This window comes from Astyanax mexicanus, chromosome 1 (genome assembly GCF_023375975.1).
Source record: "Astyanax mexicanus isolate ESR-SI-001 chromosome 1, AstMex3_surface, whole genome shotgun sequence".
NCBI classification, from domain to species: domain Eukaryota; kingdom Metazoa; phylum Chordata; class Actinopteri; order Characiformes; family Acestrorhamphidae; genus Astyanax; species Astyanax mexicanus.
This window is the reverse complement of record NC_064408.1, coordinates 24,933,519-24,947,172: the sequence shown is the minus strand read 5'-3', so window position 1 is coordinate 24,947,172 and position 13,654 is coordinate 24,933,519. Positions and strand designations below refer to the sequence as shown.

General features: G+C 34.8%; 2 protein-coding genes across 2 annotated transcripts in view; one reads left to right on the top strand and one right to left on the bottom strand.

Moving 5' to 3' along the window:
• Positions 1-13,654, bottom strand: part of gnb2 (guanine nucleotide binding protein (G protein), beta polypeptide 2) — a 411,910-nt gene that overhangs the window by 84,083 nt on the left and 314,173 nt on the right. The window lies entirely within an intron of this gene.
• Positions 7,867-12,851, top strand: si:ch211-284e13.9 (uncharacterized protein LOC566600 homolog). Its single transcript, XM_007258094.4, has 3 exons — positions 7,867-8,009; positions 9,537-9,581; positions 12,233-12,851. Exons 2-3 carry the CDS (start codon positions 9,567-9,569, stop codon positions 12,641-12,643), a joined length of 426 nt encoding a protein of 141 aa, XP_007258156.3. The 5' UTR covers positions 7,867-8,009; positions 9,537-9,566; the 3' UTR covers positions 12,644-12,851.

Here is a 13,654-nt window from a genome sequence, read left to right as displayed (position 1 = left end):
ATAAGAAGATTCTTTATGTTCTTTTTTACAATCTATAATTGGGTATAACTGGGTAAAAGGTTTGCATGTGGTAGATTTGATGTGGTTTTGCCTGGGGTTTATACTCACAAAAACATAACATTTCTGGGAAATGTTTTAAATATAATTACCCATTGTTTCCTCATGGTACTGTAATATATATAAGAGGCGCCTGTATTCATAGAACGTCCCAAGATACATTGTGTTCTAGAGTTTTACAATGAGATGTCATTAAACATTTATTCAGTGTATGAATGGACTGTAAAAAATACAGGGATTATTTACAGTGTATTAAAATGACACTCTTTGCTAAAAAGAGCTACATTTGATGACCCCCAATTAGATAAGCAAACAGTGAACGTGTTTTTTAATAATTTTTTAATTAAAGTATTCTATCAAGAACAAAGGTGAAAACCACACTAAATTTTACAGTAATTCACTTTGGAGAAAGATTACAACATATTAATGGATGATAAGAATAGTAATTTACTATAAACAGATGACAGTATTACAGCTTATTTCAAGTATTGACATGAATAAATACATAGTAACACTGTAATCATTCTCTACACTCGCCATATGTAATGTAAATGTTTGGGGTGTTTAAAAGCAAATTAATTACTGTACAATCATAACCAACTATACACTGTAAAAATGTACACTGTTAATGAACATTAAAATACTGGCAGCAGGGACTCTGAAATGTTACTGCATTGCAGTTCTCAGCCTGTATAACATTACTGCTTTATAATAAAGAACATGGTAACTTGATCTCATGGCCTACAACTCTGTAGCCAGGCAGTCGAGCATTATATATAATGAAACTGAATACCCGAGGGAAGGTAGCCCTGGTGAGCAAGGCTCCACACTGATGGTGAGTTAGAGGTGAGGGGACGCCCATTATGTTCATAAATGATGTTGACAAGATATTTTTTTGTGGGTTTTAGATGTTCGATTTGGGTAATATTTACTCTAAATATGAGGTGAGATCTTTTCAAACAAAGTGAAAGCACATTGTTGATTTAAATGTATGAAGTAGATCCTATATCTTACTTTTTACAGTCTACTATTGGGTCTAAGTGGGTACAAGCTTTAGCCTTATAGCAAAACAGTACATTTTTAAAAAACCTCTTCAAATTCTTCTAATGTTATGGTTAAATATACAGGTGGCAGCTGCTTTCGTAGCATTGGGTTCTACAGTTCTACAATGGAACATCACTAAACAGTTATTTACTATTAGAGTCTACTGTAAAAACAGCAGTTACTGTAAACTGTGTACTGTGTATACAAGATGATTTAAATGGTTTGTGTGATTACATCTAACATTTACATTTCTTCATCTCAATAACATATATACAAATCATACTGTTATTAAATTCACAAGTTAAGATATTGTTTGCACATTTCTCAGGGTGACCTGGACAAAGAGGGCAGAGCTCCATATTTAACAGGGTGGGATGCACAGTGACTAAGTGTTGTAACAGATCATTACAAACTTCTGTATTCTGTGCTCTGTAATCAGTTCATGGGTTGTCCCTCCTCTGACCACTGTCTGTACTGTCTGTGCTGCTTGGAAACCAATGACCCAATAATAGCCCCAATACCATTTTGGGTAACATTGGGTCGTTACAACATAAAACATTATAACAATAACGGATTCTAGTATTGTACGAAGACAGTGGGCCTCTTTTTTAGCAACCATTGCCGCAGCTAGATTTAGAGTGTGTCAGTGTGTCTTTGCTATCGTAACAACAAGAAAAGTATGCCTTGCATGGCTCGAAATTCGCAAAGGCATGTACTAATTCTGTTAATTAATCATGAGTGTGTTTAGTGTGTAATGTGCAATAAACCAATTAGTGTTTAACTTGTCAAGTGCTCTCTGACTTTGGTGCATTTCTGTTTCAGCAGCGTGATACCTGGATGTATCAAACATTTCTCAGCAGAGGAAACTGATGTGCACGAGCACGTCATTTTGTATTTTGGTGCATAACTGACACCAGACACACGCTATGGGTTTGTGCACTGCTGTGTGTCCATGTGTGCATTGGGTACGTGCCTGGGTTGACAATTCAATGCCAAGATAGCAATGAACATGTGACAGTCTGCCTAAGCTGTTTTCAGTCAGTGGCACACCTGTGTTTTCTGTTGCCAAGATAGCAATACAGCAGAAATTTCCCTGAACACACCTCACTACAGCCATCATAGCATAGATATATTCACAAGTGTCGTTGCTATTTAACCCTCCTGTTATGCTCATTTGTCAGGAACAGCAATAGTGTTCCCAGGTCAATTTTATTGATGCATGTTTAATTTTCCACAAGATGTCTGAAACCTAAAAATCACAAATAGTGTAAATATTTAATTACTAACTCCATTATTAATTATTCTATCAATATTTAGTGCAATGGTGTTCCTTACCTCTAACAGGTAATGTTTCAATTAGCATAATTCACAAATTTTTCATAAAAAAACACGTTCATAACAATGAAACAAAACACACAATTTTGTTTTAATTTAGTGCAAAAAAATGCTATTATATTACACTAATTAAGGCAAGCAGAAAAAAAAATACTTTTAACTATTTTTTTTAGATCTTCGAACTTTAAAAGGGGTCTATTTAATCTGTAACATAACAGGAGGGTTAAACGACATAAGCAGAAGGTATGAAAATACAAAAGTGTGTGCATGAAGGGTGAGATGTGATTTAAGGTGCAAACGGTTATTATTACAAGTACTCTGTGACAAATATATAGTCCAGTGATTATAGAGGGTTTTTTTAGACATATTAATAGAAGAGTACAGTATTTTCAGGTATGAGGTCATATGTTGCGGTAGGCCAGGCCTGGTGTTTGTAAACAGCATTTTTAATGTCCTGTAATAAGTTGATGTCCTCTATCTGTTTGTGTCCTCCTGCTCTGCTGCTGCTGCTCTTGTCTTATCTGCTCTCTCAGCTGGTGAGTAAGTCTCAGGTCTTTATTTTGTGCGCCACATGTGTGAGTATAGTGCTGATAATATTCTCCAAACATACGCACTCACTCACTAACACCTCACCAGCTCACACACACTCAGGCCCGGGAGAACGTCACACAACTGCACGCGATGTCCAGAACAGCAGAGAGCGGATGAGCTAACAGTGGATTAGATTATAAACAGCACAGTTAGTTAGTACAGATGTTCTACAGACAACTGTAATATGTATTACATGAGAGTGAGGTGTGGCTGCAGCACAATCAGCTGTTAGAATGTACAATACAGTTATATTACAGAGCAGACAATAAGGGACAGAGGACTAAATATACATGTCTGTAACTACACTGTAAACCCACAATTAGTGTGAATTCAAATAAATTAGGTCTGTTTTATGTAAAATTGGATATTTCCAAACATCTATCATAAACTATCATAAATTAGGTGAACATTGTGGGCACATATACATTCAAACAGAGTTGAACTAAATTGAATTTGAGTTGATTAAACTTATAATAATTTTAAGTTTAGTCTGTTGGGACAAACTATTTGCATTTTGGGTGTGTCCTCCAGTTTCTGATATTCACCATCAGTGTGTAGTCATTCCCCCTGAGGCTACCTTTGGCAAACTTGTGGATCATATATTATGATTAACTGTCTGCCCTCTAACTTCACCTTTTCCAGGCTTACATTAGGAATATTTATAAAATAAACATTTAAGTAAAATGGAATTGAAAAGAAAAGTAAGAAGAAATCATATTTATTTATGTGGAACACAAAATACTAAATAGAATTTTGAGCAAATTAATTAGCAAAATAAAACTAAAAAAGTTAAATCAACTACCCTTTTAGTTGTAATAACATGATGTTTTAATTTATGTTAAGTCATGTTTTTTATTTCCCATTACTTAAAAAAAAATTAGCCAACCGGTTGCCTTAAAAAAGTTAAATAAACGTAACTTATCCAGTCTTACAGTATAACAAAGATAAAGAAAAGTTAAATCAACTTCCCCTTTAGTTGTAATAACTCAACGTTTTAAGTTATGCTAACTTAAGTTTTTATTACCTATTACTTAACTTTTTTAAGGCAACCGGTTCCCTCAAATTTTAAGTAAATTCAACTTATCCGGGCTAATTATGACTAAATCAGCACTGACTTAAAGTAATACATGACAAACCTTAAATAAAACATGACTACAGTTATATAAAGCAAGATTAATGATTACAAACATGGCTAATTTCATGTGAAAATGACTTAATTTTACCAAAACATAACTAAACCTAAATAAAGCATGAATAAACAGAACTAACATTTACTAAAACTGAACTGTGAACGTGAATAAATTAGTTCTGTTGTCTGTTAAATTATGAACTATTTTGAGGTCAGGTGAACATTTGTGGCCACATATACAGTTGAATCAACTTATAATAATTAAGTTACTAACTGTTTCCATTCACTGCTTCTTTTCTATTGGCTTCTGGCACAATCTTTTTGCATACTGACTGCATCACTTACAATCAGTGTGCAGTGATTCCCCCCAGGCTAATCGAATGGTCTATTTGCTGCAGGCTGTAAGAGCAAGCTGCTAACTCTGTGTTGGCTGTGTGCTATAGTGTTCAGTCTATAGCATTTTTTCCCTCAAACTAATTTCAAATTTATACTTCAACCTAGTTGCAATAAAAAAGAAGGCAAACAACCTGAAAATAAAATTTAATGTAGAATTACTGTGCAAAACAAGTCTAACTAGCTCAGGTTTTGAGTAAACGTTATTTAAAAGATTTAAGGCAACAAATTGTTAACAAATTGCTCAATTAATTAAAACAGGAATAACACGACTAAATGTAACTAAATCAGGACACATATAATTAAAACAGGACTAGACCTAAATTAAGCAGGACTAATAATTACTTATTATGACTTAATTTACTTACTCAGGACAAACATTACCTAAAACAGGACTAATTATAATTAAACAGGGCTAATTTTACCAGTAACCTTTAAAAAACATTTTTGACTACCATTTTATAAGACTTCAGACTAAACAGAAATTACATTTTTAAAGCTTAATCTTTTTTTTTTCATTTGCATAAATGTGTCCAAGTCATGGTGAGCTGCCTGACTGGGTGTACAATTGAATTAAAATAATTGTGAAAATAATGTATTTGACGAAAACATGGTTGACGTAGAGTTGCACATTTTTTTATTTGCTCATGGTGACCTTGTTCTGTTTTATTTTATTCAGATACATTTTTTTATTTTAATCACTGTGATATTTAGCTAGGGCAGGGTGGACAGCTTAAGCGTTACCTCAGCTAAATATATAGACAGTATGATGACAATATGATGAGAGGGTGGTTATCTCATGATGACAGGGTGGACAAGTACAAGCAAGGTTAACTATAACTAAAACAAGAATAACTGTATATAAACAGAACTTACTTTAACTAAAACAAGACTCACAAATGATACAGGGCCTTCGAAATTAAAGCAGATCTTACTTTAACTAAAGTACAACTAAATATGCTTAAATGTTAAAATAAGACTGAATGTTAAAGTAAGACAGAACTGACCGTTTTTATATCCCTAAACAAAACAGTGTGTGAATTAATGGATGCAGGACTTACATTACACAACTTATGTTATCACAACTTCACTTTATTAAAATGCTTTAACTAAAACTGGACCAACTTCACCATTTAAAAACACTACTATTACATGAGCTGAGTGAGTGCAGTCCACTGATCACACTGGAGCAGTGTACCCTTATAAACACTAGAGGGCGCCAACAGGTTATTTCATAATATCACCTAAATTAGTACATTAGGATAAAGTACAGCTCTGGAAAAAAATAAGAGAACACTGCAGTTTCTGAATCAGTTTCTCTGATTGTGCTATTTATAGGTAAATGTAGCAAAAATGAACGTTGTTGTTTTATTCTATAAACTACAGACAACATTTAAAGCATTTATTTGCAGAAAATGAGTAATGACTGAAATAACAAAAAAGATGCAGAGCTTTCAGACTTCAAATAATGCAAAGAAAACAAGTTTATATTCATAAAGTTTTAAGAGTTCAGAAATCAATATTTGTGGTATCACAGTTTTCATGCATGTTCTCTTCCACCAGTCTTGCACACTGCTTTTGGATAACTTTAACCCACTTCTGGTGCAAAAATTCAAGCAGTTCAGCTTGGTTTGATAGCTTGTGATTATCCATCTTCCTCTTGTTTATATTCCAGAGATTTTCAAGTTGGTAAAATCAAAGAAACTCATAATTTTTAAGGGGTCTCTTTATTTCCAGAGCTGTATACACTATTAGTCTATTACACTACCTCCAAAACCTAATTTCAGACCCCTTAGTTTGAATAATATTGCATATATTATATATAAATATTATTTTAAAAAAGTAATGTGCCCTATATGTGTTATATAGAGTACAATACACTTTATTGACAAAAAATAACGTGGCACCTGATCATTCATTGTTTCTTCTGGAAACAAAGGTATTAAAAAAGTGTTTATTCTGTTTTTGTTGGAGTAACTGTCTCTGCTGTCCGGGGAAGGCTTAATACTCAATTTTTGAGGATTACTGTGATGATCTGATTGCATTTAACATCAAATGCATTTAGTAATGTTAGGATGTTGGATGATGAGCACCTGACATCATCATCCCAATATCCTTCAAACTTAACCTAGTTCCATAAGTACTGTATGAAGCAGTAGATCAGGCCCAAAAAATCCAGCCCGACCCGGCCTGAGCCCGTGCACATTCTGCCTGAGCCCAACCTGTCCTGCCCCATAAACTGTTCTTTTAAGCCTGAGCTCGATTAAAGACATTTTTTAGTAAGTAGAGCGTTTTTAAGTAAACTGACCTTTTTAAAAACATTTCCAGGCTGTTTAAATGAGTGAAATCCATTCAGAATGATGGTAATTAACATTGCAGCACTGAAGAAGCATAGACCTATTATTTAAGAACAATGTGTGTTAAGAACCGATCTCCCCGTCCACCCTAATATAATTAGATATCAAACATTAAATATAAACAAACCTTTTTTTTATTTTAAACATATAGCCTAAGTGCAAAACATTTAAAACATCAATAAGGCTATGCACTGCACACTTATTAAACAGAAAAGAATTATAACATAATTTTCAATAACTTTGGTCTACTCTAATATAAGCGGTGCTCATAGCATTACAAAACAGAGCTTGAGTTTGGCAGTACTATTATTCCACAGAAGACAGTTTCTCTGCTCTACAGCTCAATACTTGTTTTTTTTTATACCCATTAAGAGACCCTTCTTGTGCACACATGGCATTTGGCATGGTGCCAATAGATAGATAGATAGATAGATACTTTATTGATCCCCGAGGGGAAATTTTAGCAGCAGGTATGTATAGTACACAAAGTAACAAAAAGATAAAATATAATGACATATAAATACAATAAAATAAAAAATAAAATGAAAAGTATAAAGGTACAGTCTTTAGTGTGTGTGTGTGTAATGGAGAATGGAGGTAGTGCAGTTGAACACAATAGACAGTGAACACCAGTTGATGTACATAAAGTAAGGATAACTGATGTCAGCCATACAGAAAGTGCAAATACACAGTTGTTTAATAAGTTTAATTTAGCAGTGCAAAAGATACGTAAACAGTAGCTGAGTGAACTAGTGAATGAACTACTAGTGCAAAATAGGGTAGAACTATAAATAGGTTCATGTTTATCTTTTCCAGATAGTCCTATTCTATTGACAGTACTTCTCTACAGGGACTAGATAAGTTGTTTTGAGTGCATTCGCAAAACAAACAAAGGGTTCATGTAACTGTGTGAGCTGTTCGAGGAAGTTTATGTAAATGAAAGTGAAAGAATCTGTGTGTAATTCCCCTCAGTCTCAGATACAAGACGGGACTTTCTGTAATGAAAACAAAACACTCAAGCATTTACACCATTAACAACCTGAGACAAGTGTGTGTTGTGGATGCTGAAGAGTTTCTGGCCGAAGTATCTGAGGGTTGAGGAGGTAAACCTATACTTTATTGTTAATTTATTAAACTAGATTGAGATGTTTCAGATAGTGTCTCAGATTTACAGCTGTGTGTTATCATATGTCATTCTGTAGCACCAGGTAACATCAGGTTATAAATATGAAATGAGTATAATGATTATAAATATATTTTCCAACGGTTAAATCTTATGTTTTACACGTTAAAGCTTTTTTCTTAAACTGCCGAACTGTAATCAAACGAAAGCGTAAATTTTCACATCTGCTCACTGTGAATAATCCTGTCGAAGAAATAGACCTGCTGTGTGTCTTCCTGTTAAAGGAGAACTGTGGTGTGAAATGTAGTTGGGGTGTAGCAATGAATTATGATAACAAGTACATCTTTTGTCAAATAGCCCACTTCCATTCACCTCCAGCATTCTGAAATACAGTGCTTTTAGCCGATGCCCCCAACAGGCTTACAATGTTAGAGATAGGGGCATAGTGTTGCTCATGTAAAGAAATTGCTATTTTTACACCATTAACAAGCTCAAAATACCTCCACACTTCATAAAACGAGCCACTGAGATATTTATATATATATATATATAAAGTGCACATTTTGTTTATTAAAAAGTTACTACACTTTAGGTTGTCTTTAGGTTGCAAAATTAATTCTGTGGAAATGCATGAGCTCCAGCTGTTGCTGAAAATCTCTATAACATTCCTGCATTTCCACTGAATTAATTTAGCAATATGTTCCCATATCCTACCTATTCGCTTTTGCTCGTTAGTCCACTTATTGTGACTTTATTTCAAGATGACAGGACCCGGAGAACTACCTGAAGGCACTGTGTGTATAAACAGCATTTTCAATAAATTATCAGTGCCTCGTTTTAAATGTCAGGGCCCTCCGAATTCTACCAATAAAGTGTGGAGCTGCATCGACTAAAGCACTGTATTTCAGAATGCTGTGGGGTGAATGGAGGAGGTATATTCAATAAAAGTTTGTACTTTTGTGTTATCATGTTTCACTACACTACAAATCATTTTCACACAGGAGTTCTCCTTTAATATCTCTCTCTCTCTCTCTCTCTTTCTCTCTCTCTGTATCTGTATTTTCATACTGTCTTTCTCCTTTACTTACCATCACTGTGTAGTCTCTTCTGCCCTACCTTCCCCTATCTGGTTCATTTCTTTTCTTTTTGTCTACTACAGCTCTGTCCTTATTCCATATTCTATTGTCAGAGCTCTATACAGAATCTAGACAAGCTGTGTGTGTGAATATGAACATACTGTATGTGTCAGCAATTAGTGCTAATTAAAGTAGCTGATTGCTTTCATATATGCTGGACATATAGTGCAGGTTAAGGGCTTGTCCTGGTTTGTCTAAGCATGTCTAAGCAGAATGTCTTGCATTTTTAAATAGTTTTTTTGTTAGTTGCTCCTTTTGTAATTTTTTATTATTGCACAATAATATACACATAATAATGTTGTATTTCTTTATCTCATTCTGTCTTTGTGTGTGTGTGTCTCTCTCTTTCTCCTCTGTCTCTCTCTGTGTAGGTGTAGGTGTAGTCCAGAAGCATCGCCGTCATGAGTACTGTGAAGGTAAGCCAAGAGCTAAAGCTTACTGACGCTACGTAACAGCGCAGTGCTCAGAGTGACGTTAGACATTTCGTACATGCGCTATTTCAGGAACTAAGTCCAATAGAGAGCTCTTATGCTATTAAGAGCTATTTTAGTGCACTGTATCAATGGGTCTCATTAGCTGTGACGCAATTTTCCAAGGCCACTCGGGTCCAGGACCTGTTCCTTTTACCCGTTAGTCCAGATTATGTGGAGGCTAGGACAGCACAGATACTGTAATTACTTACAGTTCAACTTTACAAAACGTATACACTAATAATTACAGCTTAACTTTACAGCCTAACACTGTAATTATACCTTAACTATGCAACTGAGATACAGTAATCACAGATTTACTTTATAGAACAACTTTAAATGCAACTTAAACGTATAACTTTAACACTTAAATTAAAAGTCTACTTTAAAATACAACTGTAAGAAAAACAGTGTAACACAACAACTGTAAAATAAGCTCAGCATTACAATTCAACAACTTTAATTATATCTCAGGTTTAGGATACAGCAACTTTGACTGAAACAATTATATAACTAAACAAATAAATAGCAAATAAAATAATATATAAAATAAATAAATAAAAAATATTATTGATTTAGATTTTTTTTCTTAATTAAAGTTATTATTTACTTACAATAAAAACTTACAGCATTAAAAAATAAATGATTACCCCCAAAAAGACAGAAATTGGAGGTACTCAATTGTAGTTATATCTCAGCAATTATAAATGATGTTATGTAATAACAAAAGTTTGGGAGAAGGACCACGCCCGAACTCTACGTTCTAACTCCACCCCGTATCAATCAACCGTCCTATAAATACCTCCCCTAACTAACTACCTCTCGTGACGAAAACTTCGCAACCCACCTCCTCCCCAACAACCCCCTTTTTTCTACTCTTCCACTTCTCATTAAATAAAAAGGGGGGGATATAACTGCACGCTTCTTCAGCACGCAGTTCAGAACTCCAGCCCAAATTTCCCCGAGTTCCCTCCCCTTTTTCTTCCTCCTTTTCTACTTCTATAAGGCGTGGTCCGCACTTAGCAAATTGTAGGTTAACAACTATAATTACAGCTCAACTGAACCACTGTAACTACAGTTTTACTTTCAGTATCAGGTTAAAAGTCATTTAGTTGATAGGTCAATAAAGACGACTTTTTACTTTACTATTTAATTTTTTTGTATTGTAGAATAATATTATTCACAGTTTCATGATCAATTATGTAAGTGCTTTATTTGACTATATAATAATTATTTGAAAGTATTAAAATGAGACAATGCACTTTGAAATATGGTGAATTTAAGGGGTGATTGGGGCAGTTTTTTGCTAGTAATGAAACAAATAGAAAAATAAACAACTTATGTAGTACTAAAGGCTATTTTTTATTTTATAGTTTCACAGCTAGGCCTCATATGTCATTACTCTTCATGCTAGATAATAAACGTTTTATAGCTAAATGTTTGCATTTTACCTTATGCCCCAATCATCCTTATTTCACCCTATATTCAGCTGATGTAGTGATCAGTGTTCCATTTACATTCTGGGAGATACACTGGAATTACACTAGTCTCAGTTTAGAGAATAAATATTCAAGATTGCTTTAAAACACTAATAGGAAATTTCTGTCACAACTGATGTTTGCAACGAGGCAAACATGAACGTAAATGAGCTACTTAACCCTTTGAGGCACAGTGGTCCCCTTAAGAAACTCTCCACTTTCTTTTTCCCATTTCAATCTTTGCTATTGTGTTTAGCAGAATTCTTTAATCTTCTGAGCCTTTTGGTCGTTTTCTTGGGACCACTGAGAAAGAAAACAGTCAAACAGTAAATTAAAATGCAAGTGACAGAGTCAACACTAGAGATGTATAGTAACGTAGTAAAAGTACTTCACTACTAATACTTTAGTACTTAATTACTTAAATCTGTAACTATACATTTTTTACGTGCTGTATCGTTACTTGTCGCGAAAATAAAATGTTATGAATCATTCCAAAGCTCCTGATCATTGAGTAAATCAAGAGATCAAATTGATTTTTTTAGAATACCTCACTGCTCCCGTTCTGCCTTTCACTCTGAGAACTTTTCACTGCTTTTGTGTAAAAACTACACTAATAACACAGTACTGTACTTTTACTTTTAGTACTTCAGTACTACATTTTACAATAAACTGCCTGCAATACAAAAAAGTGTGGTGCTTATAGAACACTTCAACTTCTACTCATGTCTGTTCAACACCGACTAGTGCACATCGTTTATGCGCCAAGTATAAACCAGGCATTATTCTCCACACATTTTGCTGATTATTTATTATCATCATAATGGTTTGTAATCTGTAACTCTGACAAAATTTGAAAGAATTTCTCTGTGCATGCCTAAAAATGCTTCAAGTTTGCATTTTGACAGAACCTAAGATTCTTGGTTTACATTGTTTAATTACTATTTTTTAAGGGGGGTACCAGAGTTTTTGGAACCTTGTCCAACCAAGCAGCCATTGCTTTGAAAGAACACACTTGTGGTCATGACTAAAATACTGTATAAAACTGTATAACACTGGCCATTTTTGTTACTGGTTTGTTTAGATGTTTTTGCTGAGTTGCTTCTTATTCTTATCCTACAGTGTCCAGAATGCAAGGCTTCAGATGCGAGAGTCCTGAGTGGACAGTGTGCCACTTGCCCACACTGCTGCAAAACGAAACGGAGGGTGTTTAAGTTCTGCACGGCCTGTCAGAGAGAGTGGCCAAAAAGTGTTTCAAATGACGAAGCCTGCAAACTTTCCAAATGTGCTGTCCGTGCTGCCCTGCTGTCCTCCGAGTGCATCGATATCCCCTCTAGCTCAGTAGAGGGATGTCCCTATTTCAGGGCCTGTCCCAGCTGTAAAATGCTGCTCACACACACTGGAATGGGCTGCCCCAACATCATCTGCCCTCAGTGTGAGACTGAGTTCTGCTTCTATTGCCTTAATGAGGAGTGTGATGGCGAATGTACCCTAGTGGACAACAGCAGAAGTCTGAGAGAACTTGAAATGTAATTAAAGTGTATTGCAACAAAACATGTATAGCTTTAGTCTGCATCTCATATTAATCTCAAAACTTAATCAAACTCTATTGATTATTATATTATCAATATCTATTATACTAGTATAATCAATTATATAATGGTCTAATATAAATTTGACAGTAAAGGGAAACAAATCTCTCAAGATTGATACTTAACGCTGTGTTAATACAATAAAAACAATTTACATTCTCTCTTTTGATTGAAGTCCTTATTTATATGCCTCACAGTAGTATTGTAGTACTACAGCCCCAAATGTAATGTTGGTATGAAAGCTGCCAACTTTCTTTCACATTTACCGTATTTTTAACACTCTAATCCGGTGTGCTTTTTGTATGAATTTTACCAGTCAGGTTGTAAGAAGCACTAAAGTCACAGACGCTGAGGTTCAGCATTATACAGGAGTTTCACTTTAGTTTTCCAGCACCGAGGTAAGTATTATCAGCCTGTAGGTTGCTGCTAACCCCAGCTAGCACTGCTGGAGCAGTATTAACATTAGCTGCTAACCACACTAAGCGGAGCGGAGCTAACCACACACAAAGCTCAGAGAAGAATATATTGGACTGTAGCCTGAGTGTTTACTATGTTAAAACAAGCTACATGGTAAGAAATGTTAGGTAATATTGCCTTGGTTTACAGGAACACTCAGGGTTCTAGATTTCTGTGTAGATGTATGTGTTTTTTAGGATTTTTTTAAAGAAAGTTTTGTTTACTTAGCTTAGCTAGCTTAGCTTATCTAGCTTAGCTTATCTAGCTTAGCTTTACAGGTCTCGCTGCTGGGTGGCTGGGTGCTGAATTAGAAGGAAAACTTGTTGACACCCCTTTTCCTTACTTGTGTGCATAATCTGCCTTTTGTATAAAAATAGACCAGAAGATAGGCATTTATTGATAGTGCACCTTATAATCCGGTGCTGGGTCAGACAAATGCTGTCAGACAAGGTAAATTGGTTTTTGACAACAAATTAGATTAAGCAAATTCTCACTG